At 41.5% G+C, this 19,353-nt stretch overlaps 1 protein-coding gene across 3 annotated transcripts in view; it reads right to left on the bottom strand.

The window, feature by feature from the left end:
- Positions 1-19,353, bottom strand: part of OSBPL1A (oxysterol binding protein like 1A) — a 77,342-nt gene that overhangs the window by 17,508 nt on the left and 40,481 nt on the right. For all 3 annotated transcript variants that reach the window (XM_068671859.1, XM_068671857.1, XM_068671858.1), the window contains 2 exons: positions 11,025-11,187; positions 2,811-2,967 (listed from right to left, as the gene is read on the bottom strand). In XM_068671859.1, coding sequence (XP_068527960.1) covers positions 2,811-2,967; positions 11,025-11,187 — 320 coding nt within the window. The remainder of the gene's footprint in view (positions 1-2,810; positions 2,968-11,024; positions 11,188-19,353) is intronic.

Genomic DNA, 19,353 nt, shown 5'->3' with positions numbered 1-19,353 from the left:
CTCCTGGCTCATGAAGAGCCAAGCACAAACACCTTTGAAAGGTTCCCCTAAAGGGAAAGCTGACTACAGAAACACAGCAGTAAGAAGGAAACAGCAATGACAAATAGATGTTACACTATGTTACATCCCACACTTCCATGGATTTTTATTTAATTTTTTTTTAAGTTTGGCTTAGATTAAAAAATTCCCCTTTAAAGAAATAAATGATTCGAATGCTCCCAAACTAGTTATTTAATGTACTACTCCCCCTAATTAGTCAAATCCTCTCCCATGAAGTTTTCAAAAATTATGAAGTGTACTCTCAAATCAGCCTAAAACTACAAGAAGTCACATCAGCCACATTCTTTCAAGCACTATGACCACTCTGTAGGATGCAAGCTATATTAATAAAACCAGACTTAAACAGCAAATTACGAGTCATAACTAAACCCTGGCATTTTCATTTCATTACCTAGCACCTGCCTAGTAAGCTTAAAAGGCAAACAGTCTGTTGAAAATCAGGTTGTAACTGCTACAAACAGCACCTTTGGTGAAATACTTAATGACACTGGCTTCACCTGTCTACATCTGTATATCCCAACACTGGTATTTGTTTTTAAACCAACAGATTTACTCTTGCATCACCAAAGCAACAACAAACCAACAAAAAGCAACCTCCGCCTCCCTGCACAAAACATACACTGCTCAAAAAAAAAAAAAAAAGTAGATGAAGTAGATGGTAGCTCAGGTTTTCTAAATGGAGATAGGAAAGAGTCTTGTTTATAATGACAGGCAAACAGTGTTGGGTACTTATGTGCAGCCCTCCTCTATGTATCTAGTACACTACAGGAAGGTATAAAGATTTTAATCAAAAGAAATTTATCTAGTCTATTCTATAAGCAACTTGCTTACATGCGGTTAACGAAGTGTAATGATGGAATTAAGTGCTGTTAAAAAATTCTGCTCCCTACACTTTGTGTGGCATGAAGGCAAGGTTTCTGCTCTGAAAAGGACACGGGATGATGTGTATTTGTCTACATGCACTCTAAACTAGCCCCAAAACAGGCACAAATTGGAACCAGCAACTCCAGTTAGGTGACACAGTTCTGAATTCAGACTTGCAGCCAGACACAGCAAGCAGATCCCTTACCAGGACAAACACCACAGCCACCACGAGTCTCAGAAACAACGCTAGAAGCATCGCATAACTCCCATCCCCTGAGACAGCTCTTGTGGAGGTAAAGTTTAAATTGGCAGTGCTCTGGGGAAAAACAGTTTGCATCAATAGACTTACAGACAAATCCCAGCATGTCACCAAGGTGCCAGGTAAAAGTTTGACATTACAGCTCAACCTAAAACATGCTCTGGCTATTTAGTCATGTAAAGCGTGACCATACATTCTTATCTATAGCGACCATACATTCTTATCTATATTCAAGAGAGAGGTTTCCACTTTTCCTGTGCAGTATATTAATAGCCAGCCAATTTATGCTCTGGCTTTACTGTAATATCCTACATCTTAAGCAACTCAAAGAGAACAACCTATGGACAGATATGTACAGCTTTTCATATCTTATAAAAATAGATTTTAAACATTCCTCCAGTCACCCGGCTCCATGCAGTTCTGATAACACAGTGCAGCATTATGGAAACTTGCCAAGTTATTTCTTTTCACACTAAGTAGATTATCAGTTGCTGTTAAAACTGCCCAGACAATGCATGTCAACACTCATCATCCTTTTTACATTGATCATGAATTGCCTCCTTTCTCCTCCTGCTTTCCAAGGCAGTCAACGTAATTCAGATGTTCACCTTCACCTAGTGCTTCCCCTCCCTACACTTCCTGTGCTAATTAGGAAAGGCACTTAACCAAGGCCATAAACACCGCCCTGCTAACAGCACAACAGCGCAGAGCAGCACGCTTAGTCAGCTGCTTTACATTACCTTCCCTAACCACACTGCTACTCCACCCAAGCCCTCATTTGCCTTAGTCTTTGCCTGCTACAGGAGGGACATGCGTTCAGAGGTTGAACCCTGAGACATCAAGTCTCTGACATTGCCACATGCTTTGACAGTCGCTGCAATTTAGCTAGTTAAGATACCAAGTGATTAAAGCACGTCTCGTTTGCTTTAGTAAAATTAAATTTTAATTCCCTGTTTTTACTGAGATCTGGTGTCCTCATCATCATTGTGCGTGTCCAAACCGCTCCCAAATGAGACTTTCTGAAGCATGCTGAAGTCTGACTTTATCTGTAGCACAAACATCACGTTGCCCTTCACTGAAACTTGAGAATCATGGTGTCTATTACGTCTCATTAACTCTAGACCTATTGTTCCTTTTTATAGGCAAGGAAACAAACAAAAATGGATCATTTGACAGCACAAAATAAGCACATAAAACATAGATGAGACTTTTAGAATAAGACTCCCTTTGTTTGCATTTGCGTTCCTGATGGCAGGCTAGCAATATTTTTTCATTCATTCCTAATACCAACAGAAGGATCAAATGACTGGAAATTAAAGAGGCGATGGGAGGCATTAAAGATACATGAAGGAATTAAAAATCCACGTAGACTTCAATAAGACCTACTCATTTTTACACAGCATAATCTATTTTATTTTTACTTATTCAGAATTGATCATCAAAAAGCAAGACACAAAGGAAAACACTAGCCATGGAAAAACACTCATCATAAAATCTTAGAACTACTTTTAAATCATCCCTGGCAAAGCTTTAGAAGTTTTCCACAATCACGTTTTCAGAGATTCTTGTGGTCTTTCACTCGCTGTTAATGCATGCTGTAATACCTTAAGAACAGGCAACATCCTACCTGTGCTTTTTGATCCCGTTCGACATGGACTCTCCGCTGCCACAAACCTTTTCTTCGGACATGCTTGAAGTTATCGTGTCTTTCGAATCCATGCTGTCCTCCAGCGAGTACGCTGTTGTTGTTTCAAACCCACTTAATGATTTTTCAGATTCTGAATCTGCAAAAGAGCAGGTGCATGTTAATGAATCTGCCGCCGGTGCTGGACTTCAGTCACTAACAGATCCTCTCTCCTTGTACAAAACTGAAACCTAAGTCGGCTCCTGTGTCCTGATGACAGCATCCACTTGGTAAGTAACTAGTACTGTCACAGACCGCTGCGGCTCGGTATCTAGATGTAGACTAAAGAATACAGTAGATTAAAACTCCTCTATCCAACACAGCCCAAACCTGATGTTTTTATTAAATTGAAGCTACTACAACTTGCTTAGGACAAGCGCCAGCATCACAAAGATGCCAGTAGCTTACCTAACAGTTAATGCAACAGTCAAGCACTGACAGCTCCTCCTGTGTAAGATTTCAGTTTGGTCAAAATTCTTAGACACTCGGTGCTTTTCAGAAGCCTTCACTTCCCAACTCACTGAACAAGTAACAAAAAACAAAAGCAGGTATTGTACACAATATGCTAGCCACGCAAGTCCCAGCAAAGTCTAAACGATAAGCTCATCAATCAATAAGATAAGCTTTGTACTCTGGAAGGTAGGTTAATAGTACAATCCACATCACAGCTACAACTGAGAGTATCAACAACACCTTACTTCCAACCAGTGTCTTGGTCAGACAGTGCTTAACAAGCTCTTGGGAACAGATCACCTTGGCCTAAATTGAGGGGCAAAAACCTCCTGGCACAAAGTCTCATTGTGGTTGAGGCTGGAAAGAACCTCTGGAAATCATCTAGTCCACCCGCCCTGCTCAAGCAGGGTCAGCAAGAGCACATTGCACAGGATCAAGTCCAGGTAAGTTTTGAGTATCTCCAAAGAGGCCCCAGACCTCTCTGGGGAGCTTATGCCAGTACCCTGCTCCTCTCACAATGAAGATTTTCCTCATATTCAGCTGGAACTTCCTGGGTTTAACTTTGTGCCCGTTGCCTCTAATTCTGTTGCTGGGCACCACCAAAAAACAGTCTGGCCCCATCCTCCTGATACTGATGCATAGAAATATCTAAAGGGAAGGTAAGATCCTCTCTCAGTCTTCTCTTTTTCAGGCTGAACAGGCCCAGATCCCTCCCCAGTCTTTCCTCATAAGAGGGGCTCCACTCCCTTAACCATCTTCATAGCCCTTCTCTGGACTCGCTCCAGTAGCCCCACATCCCTCCTGTACTGGGGAGCCCAGAACTGGACCCAGCACTCCAGGTGTGGCCTCCCCAGGGCTGAGTAGATGGTCAGGATCACCTCCCTTCACCTGCTGGCAACACCCTTCCAAATGCACGCCAGGATACCATTGGCCTTCTTGGCCACAAGGGCACACTGCTGGCTCATGGTCAGCCTGATATCCACCAGGACCACCAGGTCCCTCTCTGCAGAGCTGTTTTCCAGCACATCAGCCTCCAGCCTGTACCTGCGCTTGCCTTTGTTGAACTTCATGAGGTTCCTCACTGCCCAACTCACCAGCCTGTCCATGTCGCTCTGAACGGCCCCACAGCACTCTGAGCTATTTGCCACTCCCCCCAGTTTTGTATCATCAGCAGACTTGCTGAGGAGGCACTCTGTTCCTTCTTCCAGGTCAACTCTCTTTCAAACCTGACAAGTTTGCCAAAGGATTATCCAGTTGCAAGTCCCAAGAAGCAAGGGAACAGCTCATGACAAGTGAAGATGCACCAATTTCTACCTCATTTAGGAAGCCCTTTAGCAGAAACCAGGTACAACAACGAATGGTAGACAGCCTAATGCAAGCCTCATCTTCCAAAAAAAGCAAACCCAAACTGTTGCAGACACCATTTCTGCTCTGCACTTCCTTCAGCATATGTTGCTGCTCTTGGCTGCAAATACCCAGAGAAATAATTGCAAAATTAGTCACTCTCATACACTGATTCTAATTCAAAACCAGCAACCAAAAGCCACCGACGTAGTAGACCATCCAAACCAATATCTCAGCCACAGTTGTCCATTGCCAGGGACTGTCCTCTTTTGTCTTAAAAAGCAATCCCAGTAGCTTCTCCATAACATGTCACTTACACATTGCTTTGGTGAAGGGGACAGTGACAGGACTTTCTACTATATCCAGATCACAGAAGTGTTAAGAACAGGACAAAATCCTAATTTGTGGATGTACTATGCCACAACATCTCCATCCTCTAGAGAGGATGAGCTCTAGAAACAAAAAGGAGATCTTTGCTTTCGTTAAAAACATCCATCTCTATTCTCATCAAGTCAGTACTGAAATTAAGCCAGTTGCTAGGGAATGAAAAGAAGTGCCAGCTGGTGCTGAGGATATGCTAAAAAAGTGGACTGGCACTCCACAAAATCTTCTCACAAGTTTCCCCAAATTTGTCGGTCTAGTTACATGCCAATTTATGACGTAACGTATCAAAGAATTAGTTGGGTGGGTACTGTTTATAAAAAGTAGGATAAGCAGATGATTTATTTTTTACCTGTGGACAACTGTTACATAAATACAGATTTCTTTAGAGACCAGAAGCCTAGGTAGTCAGAAAAGCACTGCTGCATACCCAAATAGCACAGAGGAAAGGACACGCTAGCAGTGTAACACAACTTGGCCCTCAGCACCCTGACCACCTCCTACAGCCAATGCATGACAAGCCCTAAACTCCTCCCAGGTAAGTTTTCTAGTTAAGTAGCTGCTTAACTGTGCCAACAGTTATTGTGACAGGGAAAGCATGAAACAAGGACCAAACCCTGTAACACAACAGAGGAGTCTGCCTGCCATAAGGCTCCTTTACACCATCAGGGGCTGTCTTGTTTTCAGCTGAGCATCATGATGACATTCCCCACAACTCCCTCAACGTGAATTTCTGCAACAGATCTAAGACTCCAGAGGTGGAAAGAACAGGATAGGTAAGCTTCACCAGAACCACTGATCATACTGATATGCCTCTCAGCCTAATGAGAATCTTTAAAGACTACATGTGCTCAGTTCTCCAAATGCTGGCCATATGTCACAGTGCCAGGAGATAACTATGCTGAAGTGACTAAGCCCAGCACCTGCAAACCTCTTCCATGGCTGGACAACGACTGGACAGCCTTCTCCAGGGCACATGGCTTACTTAATCAAAATAAATAAATAAATAAAAAGCATGTTGTGCAATGAAGAATGGTAAAACCAGAATGAAAGCCAGACACTGTTAGATGAAATTCACTCTCTATAGATGCTCCTCCCATATCTCTGAGAAAGGGCTCTCATTGAGAAAGCATGTCTACAACAGCTCCTGCCATTAAAGAGCTCAGTCACTAATCCCTAAAACCTCAACTATCTCTTTGGCAAAACCAGCTTAACAAGCCTTGAGAGTTCGCTTAGGTGTCAGAGTGAACAAACCCGGTATTGTATCGCTAGCCTGATCAACAGGCAACTCAAAGCAAGTTTTTCCTGATGTACTTAGAGCTATCTCTTTTCTGAATTAAGATTTGCATACTCCCCCGTTACAGTAAAAAAAGGATTTATATTCACAAGTTGCTACAGAGCAGCTGTCAAACAGATGACTAGGAGAAAATGAGATTTTATTCTAGTGAACTGAAGGGGGTGTGGGCCGAGGAGGGGGGAGACAGAATAAGACTCCCTATTCAGAAGCCAAGATTTAAGTGATCTTTAAGACAAGAAAAGGCTGAACATAAAGCTCTCCAGCTCAAAACCCAAAGTGTCAGGGTAACAGTAAAACGTCAGCTACCTTTTACAAGAGTGGGAAAGCAAAAGCAATGATCACCTAAGTCAAGAGAAGGTCATCTCCTATTGCAACAACTGGTCAGTCTCCAGTTTCCAACACAAAGATTGGCCAATGTATTAGAGCAATAAATACACCTTCAAAAGGTATTGTTTAACCACCAGCAAGGTTGTGTTTCAACACTGACCAGGTGGTTCTCACCCTCTCTCTGAGATGCTTGGATTTGCTCTTTTAACTGTCTTTAAGGCAAGAAGCCCATAGCCAACAATATTCTCACGGAGGTTGTGGAACATTTTTGGTACATTCAAATATAGCATTTGACAAAATACCCTAAATATGGAAGGGAAGAGCTGTTAAGTTCCCATGCTTTTTTTGTATGACTTTTAAGTGAGCTGATAACTGGAAACAAACTAAGAAGTGAACAAAAGCACCAGAGCTCATCTACCACTTCTAGCAGAGCAGCATTTAAGTACAGTGTTGATGAACACAGCACCCATGAGTAGCACGTAACAGCTGAAGCCGTACTATGGCAGGTTAGGTTTAATATAATCTACATATGCCTGCAGCTAAATAATTGCATTTATAGTAAGATCACATCTGTGCAAAACTGTCAACGCACACTTCAACGTGCACAAGAGCTTTGTTTGCAAAACAAAGAGAAAACCTTCTTGGATAAAAACCTTTTACGAAAAAAACATCAAGACAGTTACAAGCTCTTCCTAAATTGGGTCTTTGATTTGCAGATAATTAAGGACAAGGCAAAATCAAGTACCTTCACCCTATAATTTTTGACCTGCTTAGCCATTTTTCAGCATTGCAGATGACCACACTTGTATTCTGTCTTCAAATGCTTCCTGAGGTTTGTGTACTTGAAACTGGTAACGTCTCCAACTCTCTGGAAGATGCCACTGGTCTTTGTAAGTTTTGCCACTTGTTCAGTGCATTTTCCCTTCCACAATGCCTCCCTTGCCCTGCCCTGCTTTGAATGTAGGAGAGTTTGGCACATGTTAACCATTCAAACCTGCAGCCAAGAGCTCAGGCGCTTCACGTGCTACTACTAAACATTTCCACCACTCCCAGGATGAGAAGGTGAAAGCACCAGGAAGCACTGTTAAATGACCTATTACTAACAGAGTTCAGGTTAACACAAAATTTTGATGGTTTTGAATACTGGAAATCATGCTTTTGTAATGCAAACTAACTCCTAGTTCCTGTAGGTTCTTCCTTTCATGGTCAGGATCTACTGCCCGCCCTCTGCAGGGGATTCAGCATGTACTGTAACACCCAGAAAACACTGATAGCAGCATATCACTTAAAATTAAAAGAGAAATAATATTAAAAATAAAAAAAAAGGAAGACTGTGGCAAATAAACGACTACAGTAAGCAGTCTTACCAAATTATAAACATCTTCTTCACCCCAGTTTTGGAAAAGAAATAGGGCGTTTCTGTAACAGTGCTCACAATTCCACAATACCCACAACCAGAAATACACAACACAGGCTTATCAGTGACCAGCTTAGCCTATGCCAACATTAGCAAATAGCATGCCTCAGCTGGAGCAGATCTGTAGACTAAGCAGATGGTGCTGAGGACTTGGCACTTGAACTAGATACATTTCTGTTGGTTTTCTCCTCAGATTAGCTCTACTCTCCTACTATGGATCTATGTCTACTGGGAACTGAACTGTATCTTCTGATTCACCTTCATTCAAGAGCCCAATTCATGCGTTCAGATTGCTCTGAAGCATGAATCAGACTGTGGTCAATGGGGACAAGATGATGCTGCTGTGAACATGTTCTTTCTGTTACATCTCATGTTCAAAAACACGTTTGAAAATTCTTGCCTTGCTCCCAATTGTCACAGCTAGTGATACATTTTGTTGAGAGTAAACAAGCAGAAGTGTCTAATGCATGTAATATTTCCAAAATAAATATTTTTTTTTTTTTAAAAAGAACAAAAAAGAGGCAGTGGCTCGTTCTTTCAAGTTGTCAAGTCAAAGCCAAGGATTCTTCAGCTCAAAGTGCAGGCTGAGTTATGCAACACTCTCACTTCTGTAAACTCACTCCTACAGTGAAAATTTAAAAACTCAGAGAACTATAACCAGGCAAAAACATAACTGGAAAAAGATGGGGTACTAACAGATAAAATGCTCTCCAAGTAGTGATATTTTGCCATTGACAAACATTATAACCTGTCACAGCACCCTGTTAAAATACCTTGGCATTTGCTGAATCTCTCCTGCTGAGAAGTAAGATGATTTGTGAACACGCCCATTTATCCAAAATGAACAGACATTTGAAAAACAGATTTAGCAAAATCTTCGAAGACCCAAAGTCTGAGTATTTTAGATTTCTAAAACGTGTTGGCTTGTGACAGTTGGGTCCATTGTTCTCTGTTAGGAAAATATCACCCTATCCCCTCTCTCAATAGCCCAAGAAAGGAGACCCACATTCCCAAACTCTGAGCCAGTGTCATGTGTCCCCTGACCCCTCTGCTCTCACTATGGTGGTGCACTACAGTCCTCCTAGCTGAAACTCAACAGACGTGGCAGAAAAGCAAGAGGGTTAGTAAAGTATTAGCAGGACCCTAGCGATTAGCTTAAAAAAATAAAATAATAAAAAAAAAAAAAAAAAAAAACCACCCACAACATGCTTCATATCACACCCACAAACATCTAAATCCTTTTGTGCTTATGGTGAAAGTCGTAACATGCATCCAGCAGCCAGGAAACTACGTCACATCTGCCTTTCTCTAGCCCACAAAATCAGAGTGCCCATCCCCCAGACACGTGCCCTCAAAGGCACAGAGGACCCAAATCACTACAAAGCACCACGTGTGAGCAGCCTAGAGAAGAGAATCTAATGCAAGTCTGGTGAAGCTGACAGTCAGTCAAGAAAGTGAGTGTGTCCTGGAAAATTATTTAAATTGCAACCAAGATGAATTATGTCATGTAACTCTCTCCTTTGGGAGAGAGAATTGACATATGTTAAACTGTGTGTGTGTGTGTGTATATATGTATGTATGTATACATATAAATGAAAATGTCACACTACTTGACTCGGTGTGATTTGTTTGCAGCTTCGAGAGGCAAAGACACCACCTCTCTCAACTAGGCAAGCAGCTTTCGTCACTTTCATTCAAGAAAAGGACTTAGGAGAGGTATAGAACAACAGATCTCTAAAGCTGAGAGTTCTCTCACATGCACAAAGCAGGTCTGGCTGCAGAGGCTACATTCCAGCAGCACCATATAAACAAGTATTCTCTGCTTTGTTACAACAAGCAAAGAGCCCGAGGCCTTTCAGCAGGATTATTCTTTGGGTTCTAGTTGAAGAACCTGTTTCTAGAGTCCTTCAATCTCTTCCCTTTGCCGAAGATTTAAATTCGTTACTGTGCCTAGGAGTAGTCTGTTGTTGATCCACTGTGTTCCTGTGCTGCACTTGAGATACTCTGAGAACTTGACCACAGAATCCACTCTGCCTGTTTTTATTCTCTGCTTAGTTAAGTTGCGCACGACACAACACCCATTGAGGAGACTGAGAGTGCCGTTTCTCCTCATCCGTCAGAACCATCAGACAGCTGAATTTGGAGAAAAGTAACCCCAAACATACTTCCTCATAAAGTATGCCAATCTAATTATCTACTACATTTAGCCTACGTTCACCCTTCAGATTTTCCAGACCCTTCTTAGCTGCAGCCAGCTTTGCATTGGGGGATTACCCAATTAGAGCTATTATTACTGAGCTCCACTACGTACAGCCTCCACACTAACTCATACTGTAACCATCCTCATGCAATTCAGTTTTCCAAAATTACTACCTGTATGTTCTGCAAACAAAAAATATGAAAGATTCTAAACTGGAGAGCAGACAGGACAGAAAAGATATTTCAGGAATACACAAAATACTTTGTTTCATCCTTTTCTTCCACCTGCGACACCTAAGGTAAGTGAAATAAAACAAGCCTTTTTTAAATTCATTATCCCTCAAAACCTGTGTTTCTTACATGGATCTTAAGAAAAAAAAGAAGCACCACCATGAAGAATGCAAGTCATAAGGCTTCCAGATACAGTTACATCTCCCAAAATAGGAGCCTTAAGTTTTGCTATTTTAAAAAAGGGCGTAGACACCCAAGCAGTCAAACCTTTTATGACTGTCCTGAGTTTTGTAGCTTTCTGTCACACACAGATGAAACAATACAATTCTACAGGTGAACTAGGGCAAGATTTTAGAGGCTCAGTCACCAAGCACATGAAGCATTCTCCTCAGAGACAGTTCCATGTTAGAAAGACAAAGATTTAACTTAAAGTGCGACAGTTCCCCCCGCCCCTTCAATGCGATCACCATGCTGGCTGCACACTTGCATTCTGGACGTAACTACTTACCTGAAACAGCATCATAGAACTGCTCTTCACTGATGATGCTGAGAGGAGGAGATCCCTTAACCAGAGACTGCTCTAGTTCATGGTGTTCAGTAGCTAGCGTCTCTAATGCTTCTGACAAGATCTTGTTTTTCTCCTGCTCATGCTCCAGTTTCAAATTCCTCACCTATAAGTAGATACATGTATGAATAAAATCTCATCTCTCCAAAGAATGTGTAGCTGAAAGCTATTCAGAAAATAGACTCAAATAAATAACTGGTTCGAAGGCAAACAGCTGGAACTGAGGCCACACTGATTAAGGACACTACTATAGCACATCTATGACCATGATATGGTTGTTACTCAGCGTTTTTCAGTAGCTGAGAAATCTTGTCAGGTAAGATCTGATATTACAAATCAAAAATCCACAAGCAAATTCAAACCAAATACTGTACCTTAAAACTCAGGGGAAACATTTACAACTCGGACAACCTTAAATATGGAGTTACAGCGATCAGTTTCCACATGCACCAAGCTCCTTGTACTAGTCTGCTCTAATTTGGGCCAAGAAGAATCATCTGAATTGAATTACAAAGCAAATGGCAATGCCAGCTACAAATAACTGCAACTGAACTGTGAGCCGAAAACATTTAACCCTGAGGATTAAAGAAGGAGGTTAGAGCAGAGATTCCTCTACTAACTGATTTACCTTCCATATAAACAGCTCTCTCCCTCCACTCCCAAAACAGTTTACAGAGGAGCCAGAAGCTGACAAGGAAAGAAGACCAGCCACCAGATGGTGGAAGGTTTGTTGTTTTTTTAAGCCCACACATGTAATCACCATCAGAGAGGAGAATGATATCTGCATATTGAGTCCGGGACTAGTAACAGGAGAGCAACATGTCCTTCCTATTTCCTCTTTTTTTTTTTTCTTTTTTTTTTTTCTTTTCCTGCTGGTGCTTCCTGTCTCCTCCTCCTCCTGCTCTCGGGGGAAGGAGGAAAGCTCATGGAATATCCTGAGTTGGAAGGGACACACAGGGATCATTGAGTCCAACTCCTGGCTCCACACAGCACCACCCAAAAATCAGACCATGTGCCTGAGAGCATTGGCCAAATGCTCCTTGAACTCCAGCAGCTCGGTGCAGTGACCCCTGGCCTGGGGGAGCCTGTCCCAGTGCCCGAGCACCCTCTGGGTGCAGAACCTTTCCTAACCCCCAGCCTGACCCTCCCCTGTCCCAGCTCCATGCCGTCCCCTCAGGTCCTGTCGCTGTCCCCAGAGAGCAGAGCTCAGCGCCTGCCCCTCCGCTCCCCTGTGAGGGAGCTGCAGGCCGCCATGAGGCCTCCCCTCAGCCTGCTCTGCTCGGCGCTGAACAAACCATGGGACCTCAACTGCTCCTCGTGTGTCTCACCTTGTACTCCAGCTTGCTCTCAAGGTCAGGTTGTGACTCTAACTCCCCCTCCACTACCAACACGCACGGATGTGACACTTGGAACAATCACAGGGACAACTTACACATGTCCCTAAGCAACTTGCACAGATACCAACATTACCTTTTTGAATCTAATTTAAGAGCCATTTGTATGTCCCTATCTGGTTACTTTTTAATTACAAAAGCTTCACTTTGGAGGCTTCAGCCCCCTCATTTGTAACCACCACTCAAACAGTGTATTCAGAGGTGGGCATAAATGAGGAGGTGGGAATTCATGGGCTAGAAAGGAAATACCAGAGCAGATTTGCCACTTCCAGAGAAGAGTTTCTATTTTGGCAGTAATGTATCCTCTGGAGAAAGACTTATGGAAGAAATTTTCACCCCCTCAGTGGTGCCAAAGAGTAGATCAGCTGGTTTTGCTGCCAGGCTCTGAGTGTAGAGGGGTAGTCCAATTAAATGATAATTAAAGAGTATAAAATTGGGTTGCTAATTGAAAGCAATAAAATCAGTAAGTCACCTACTGTCTGATAGTTTTACCTTGAATGAAATGGGGGGAAAAATCCTGGACTACTTATTGTCACCTTCATTTAAAGTTCACTTTGGAGGTTCCAGTGAACACATTTACTGCAACATTTCATAAAAATCAGATGTGCTGCTGCAGGGGTTACATTTATTTAGTAAGCAGGTTCTGCATGGGCTACATTTGTATACTAAAACAGTTAAGGAACTGCCCATTTACACAAAACAGCATTAATATTTCCCCCTCTTAAGAGAGAGAGAGAGCATGAAGGACTGATATAAAGTGGTGCTTTTCATTATTATTGAACAGCATTAAAAGGAAACCAGTTATTGAAATGGTATTTACATATTTTTTTTCAGTTGTAAGAGTTGATGCCCTTATCTTCTAATGTTTTGTTTTGATTATGATTTGAGTAATTTGATTATTTATTTAAAACTAAAATTTCAACATTATCAGAAAGAAATGGAAAGAAAAATCAAAGTATATCTAACAAAACCCAGACAAACCTTTTTTTTTTTTTCTTCCACAAAAAGCAGGGCAGTGTGACTAAACAAGCAGCAACAGATATAAGCTTAAAACAAAACAAAACAAAACAAATCCTTTATTTTAAGGTTCCTATGTCCTGTTGTAATAGAGAAATACCTAAGATTTCATAAAGTATACTGAAAACAAATTACCTTTTGGAGAATAATTAGCCAGCTTTACAGTAAGACTCCCTTTTCTGTGTACTTCCAGACTTCCTAGCTGCCAAACGCTTACTAGTATAGCAGTTATACACTACTAGTAGGTAATGAAAAAGCCTTTCCATCTGTTACTTAATTAGCACAACGTTAGCCAGAATCTAGGAAAAAAGAAAACGTGCTGAAGTTTGTAGCTTGCAATTTAGGGGGTGTTCATTCATAAATGAATGACCAGGTTTTGAAGCAGCCCAAATCCAGTAGTTGGGGCCAGGACAGGGAAGTCCAACCCAAAACCATTGCCAAGAGTCCTGAGTCTGTAGGATGGCCTATGTGTTAAGAGAGCCCAGAGGTGGCCACACAAATGTCTACAGCCTGCAGCTCAGTGCACTCCCACAACTTTGAGGGCAGTGGTTTGGAAGTGATGCCCTTAAGCACCAAACCAGCTCAACAGTATTAATGTGAAAGGTGTGGAAAAAAAATATGGGTCTTACTACCATTATTTGACTAATTTCACCTCTAGAAAAATATTGCTTGCAGAGATAGAACTAACACAGCCTTTATGTAATCTACTTAAAAATACAGGTATCACTGGAGAAATAATCATTTAAAATACAAATGTTAGTACTTACTTTTATAAACATAAAACAGCTTTAAGTGATACCACCATTTTGTCATCTTGCCTATTATTGATCAGCTATGTCTTTAAATCTTCCTGCGGTAATTTGACTGTGAAGTTAGGACTTTTAATTTTCTTCCAGAACTACACACTTCATTCTTCCAAGCTTAAGAAGAAAGATGCGAGCAGATTTGTGGTATTTTCAAATCACATGTTTATTGAAAAACATAACCAACTGAGCTATAGGTTTTCCCAAGGTGTAAGAAGTAGTTTGCTCTTATGCATGTTTTCCCCATACTCTATTTTTCTGATTCACAAGACTTGACCAGTACTTGAGTCCTGAGATGAATGCTTCCATCTTCCTGCTGGCTAGTCTACCACCATTTTTGGAGGTGATACTTCAGCTTTATCCCCTTTCCCACTCAAGTTTTTAATTCCCCATCCTGACTTTCCTCAGTGTCCCAACACACAAACAACTGCAAGGTTACAGAAGAAACATCCAGATTAGTTTTTAAAATGCTTATTAACACAAAATCTTTAGGATTTATCCATAAAGTAGAGAGCTTTCAGAAGAATTTGCATTTCAGTATATTAAAATTGATTCGGAGCAGTTTTTCTGTGGACTATCACCTGATTTTGTGAAGTTGCATTAGAAAGAATTTCACTGCATTTTACACACAGTGATAAAAATATTTAAATAAAAATAAAGTAGTAAATATTACTACAAAATGCTGCAGGTGTCAGTGTATATGCAGCTCTGAAAATTCAGTTTAAGCATACCCATAAAAATGTCAGAAGAGACATACTACTGACAGCCTGTGTAAGGCACAGCTTGTGATACAGCCATGGTTTTTTGTACCTTTTGTAGTTTTGCCTGAGCTGAGAGAGAGACAGATGGCAGTTCGCATCACACTGGGTTCAGCTCCTCATCCTCCAGCTATGGCATGGCAGTCATCTTTTTGATCCCTGCTGCTGAACCCCGGCAACGCCAATGCCAGCACTGTGAGCTCTCAGAGCTCCGTGGGGACAGCAGCACAGAGCGCTCCAGTGAGACCAGCATGAGGCCAGCCAAGTTCTTGGTGTTCAACTGGTCAGGCTCTGTACCCTACCCTTGTCAGGAGCTATTTTGTACAACAGCAACTGCAGTTGATCAAGAAGGTTGGGCTTGTGCTTGCCCTGTTAGACAATGACAGTTGACATCAGTTTTGTTTTCATGTCTGAAGGAAATTTCATAGTGAAGCATCATATCTGTAATTGCTGATGGAAAACTTCTAGCTTTGTCTCACAGAAATAAACACGCACTCAGCCATTAACCTTGCAGCTACAAACACAACTACAACCTGATACACTGACACAGAACCACCAAGACAAGATTTCAGTATGTAGGTCAGCACAGCAATTTATTGTTATTATTTTTTTAAATACATCCCCAACTGGAGAGATCTGATACCCAAGTTCTGGTAACTGCTGTCGCTTCTGGTTTAGCTGGAGGGGTGTCCACTCTGTAGACATTCAAGTTCTTCAGGCTGTAAGCACTGAATTGTGGATTTTAGTAGAATGTAGTTATTGTAGCTGTCTGGCCTTTATCTATTATTATTTTTAAATGAAAGCAACAGGCTGTTTGCAAACACTTCTATTGCCTTTCCATGCTACTAGAAATGCTGCTAAGCCCGAGAGCATGATTTGAGAAGTTAACTCTTTCACTGCATGTTTCTGGCAGAAAGGTCACGTGCCCATTCCAAAATATCAAATAGCTTATCTGTGTGTCACAAACACCAGTCCCATTCCTTTCCATATCTTTAGCTTACATGAGGTAGGTGGGAGACCAGTAACGTGCCTGAGACCACTACTTTTCTTTTTCCTCTTTTTTGAAAGGCTGAAGTCTTGAAGTATATCTGTGTAGCCTATAACCAAGGCTTCTCTGTCCATCCTGAAGACATCTCAGTACAATACACAAAATACTTGCTTTGTGTGGTGCTGGATGCTTTTAATTTAAATTGAGGCCCAACAACAGTGGCACTTTTGTACGGTAGGAAAGGGTCACACCACTGTACGCCCAGCTAATAAATGATTATCTCAGCAACATGCTATTGCAGCTGCAAGTAAACCCTCTGAAGAGGACACACAGCAAGCAAAGCATAGAACAATCCTCAACAGTGTGTAGGGCTACCTGCCTTCAGCATTAAAATAGCAAATTAAAACGCAGCGTACCTTAGCTCTAGCTTCTCCTGGATTGAAAGAGAGAAAAGGCAGACTTCACAACACCACAGGATGATTTAGTTAAATGTTACATTCAAAAAACCACTCAACTTCAGTGCTAGGAATAAGAATGTCCAAAATATGCAGCCTTTCGAGTTGTGTAGGAAGGAAGAACCACCTCTTCCACATAGCAACCACCAGGGGATCCAAAGCCAGCCTGCCGAGTGTCAGTACACGGCGTACCACTTCTGCTCTGCAATAAGCTGACTGCAGGAAAGCCGCCTATGACACTGTCTTACTGATGTCTCTGGTGGCTCAGAAGTGGAGCTTTGTCTTCAGAATGAATGGCTTTCTCCATTTGCCCCAGAAACTCCATCCTCCCCAAAACATCACCATGTAGGGGACACCTATCATGAAGCACAGGCACACAAGGACTCAAGTCTTCAGTTGCAAGCTAAGGGCTAGTCTATATCTGGCTGAAAATTAACATTTAAGCGAACTACTTGAAAAATGCTGCTGCAGCAGAGCTGTTAGCTTTCAGTAGACACCTCCTGACATTCAGAAATGCAGTCTTGCTTTCTGTAACAAAGTAAATGCCAACTAAACCTGCAATCTGTTTCATGCTACACCTATTTATATGTAACCCTTAGTTTCCAGAATTAGCTTCTCCAACATAACACACATGGTATTCTGAAAGACCTAAGCTAGTGGAGAAAGCTGTGCCTTGAAACTCATTAGACTGTAGAAAACTATTCACAAGAAGCATGGGGAATTAAAAATGAGGATTTTTTTTCCCTTGTTCTGTGATCTTCATACCAAATGAACTCCCCCCTACAAAAATCTGATGCTGACAGAGCAAATCACCACCTCAATGCAGTTTGTGATATGTGCACTGTTTGTCTGTTCTAACAGACAAGCTCACAATTGCGATTTTGCTGTTAGCACAATACTGCCCCTATTGCTAGCGCCTCCATGCATAAGCCAGTTCTTTGTGATGACCAGTTTGAACTAGTACTGAGTAAATCTGTTATTACTTCACATTTAACGTGGAATAACACCACGTAATTTCAATAGTCAGGTCTGCCTCCATGTCTTGGAGAAAACCTGTCTTTTCATTTCATCTAAGAAGTAAAGACTTAGAATAACCTCCCCAAGGCATATCTATTTAAAAACTGGAACAGTTCTATATATTTTGTTAGCTAGCTTTGAAGCATGCTATTATAGTACTGTACCTCTACAGGGCTTGTTTCTATGAAGACGTGTTTTTGGACTTTCCACTACCTAGATTCCACTACCTAGAGTGGGACTCAGCTGTTGCCTAAGCAGATACTGAAGAGAAAACTGAAACCAGTTACTTTCACTTGGAGTTCTTGTAGATTTAAACATGCTTGACCCTTAATAGAGGACATCTTCCAGAAAAAAAAAAAAAAAAAAAAAAAAACAAACTTGATTTTACCTCTGCTTTTGGGACTTAACACTCACTAAGCACAAATTAGTAGCATATAATACAAAAATGCTTGGTCCTGCTTTTCTCCTACCCTCCCTGACTAATCCCCCCCCCCCAAAAAAAAAAAAAAAAAAAAAAACAAGGATACAAGGATAACGTAAGCATGCCCAAGTACAGTATTTGACTTACAAGAGAAAAGGCTCAAGTGCATTATGAATACTCTTATGACACATCATAAAACTGCAACTGTGACAGCTCACATTGGGAACACTTTGTTTTTTCCTTTAACAGATCCAGACAGTTTTATGAATACATCACTAGATTCCTAAGGCCCTAAAACACGTAAACATTTTCTACAAAACCTTTTGAGTTCCTATCTGTTTACACACAGGCCTTTCCACAGAGTGCCCTGCTGACTCACTACTCGCAATCACCATCAGCCACGGGGAACTTGCGACAAACATATGCTACCTTAACATATGTTAAGACCTTATATCCTAATCCCCATCTCCTGGAGAAAGGAACTCTTGTAAACTTGGTCATGGCCTTTGCTCACCCCAGGGTGAAGAGAACTGAACAAAAATGTCATGCTTTACTTCAACCATTGCTTTTTATCTTCTCTCTGTGCTATAAGCTTACCATTTACCTGGCTTTAGAGATCTATGAGATCTCTAGCTAAATATAGAATAATTAGGTAGCACTTGCCAGTGACTTGAACTACTGCTAGCGCAATTACTGAAATGCAAACCGAGATGTGAACAGTTAATCAAAGAGATACTGATCTCTCTGATGATTGGTAAAGGGTTACTTACTGTATCACAAGACAGCACCAACCTTCACCACACAAGTCTGGCCAGCTGAGTCTACAGCTACAGCATCTTATTGAGGTCATCAAATTCAAAAGAGAGAACTCCAGATGCTAACATAACATTTTGCTCTCTGTCAGACTCATATACAGGCAACATTGCCATTAAAGTTCCTTCTTGGTCAAAGGCTGAAAGTCCCCCAAACACACAAGCGAATCCCATACGTACAAATTCCTAGTCCTCGTCATCTATTCACTCACATCCCAACTCAAAGCCCATAGAAGAAACCAAAGACTTTGTGATTCAAGTCACAAGACTCTGCCTCAATCATTCCCCAGATGAACAAAAGGATTCATTGTTGGTCAACTACCAGCATTCACCCCAAAGTTCAAGACGAGGAGTACAGTGGTGCTAATTTGGAACGGCTACATTTCAATCTGAGTGCAGAGTTACAACTGACCCCTATACTTGTTTAATTAATAAAATTCTGCTAATGAAGGACAAGATACACTCACAAAACAGAGACTGCAAAACCACTGTTAGAACCAAGACCCAAGCTGTTGTCCACTCAGAAGAAACATAGACTTTGGCAGGACTTACCTCTGCCACACATGGACACCTAAGTATCAAGAGAACTGTTATTCAAGAGGAGAGC

The sequence above is a fragment of the Anas acuta genome, chromosome 2 (genome assembly GCF_963932015.1).
Source record: "Anas acuta chromosome 2, bAnaAcu1.1, whole genome shotgun sequence".
In the NCBI taxonomy this organism is placed as follows: Eukaryota; Metazoa; Chordata; class Aves; order Anseriformes; family Anatidae; genus Anas; species Anas acuta.
Note: the sequence above shows the minus strand (reverse complement) of the source record. Positions and strands in the feature narration are given on the sequence as shown.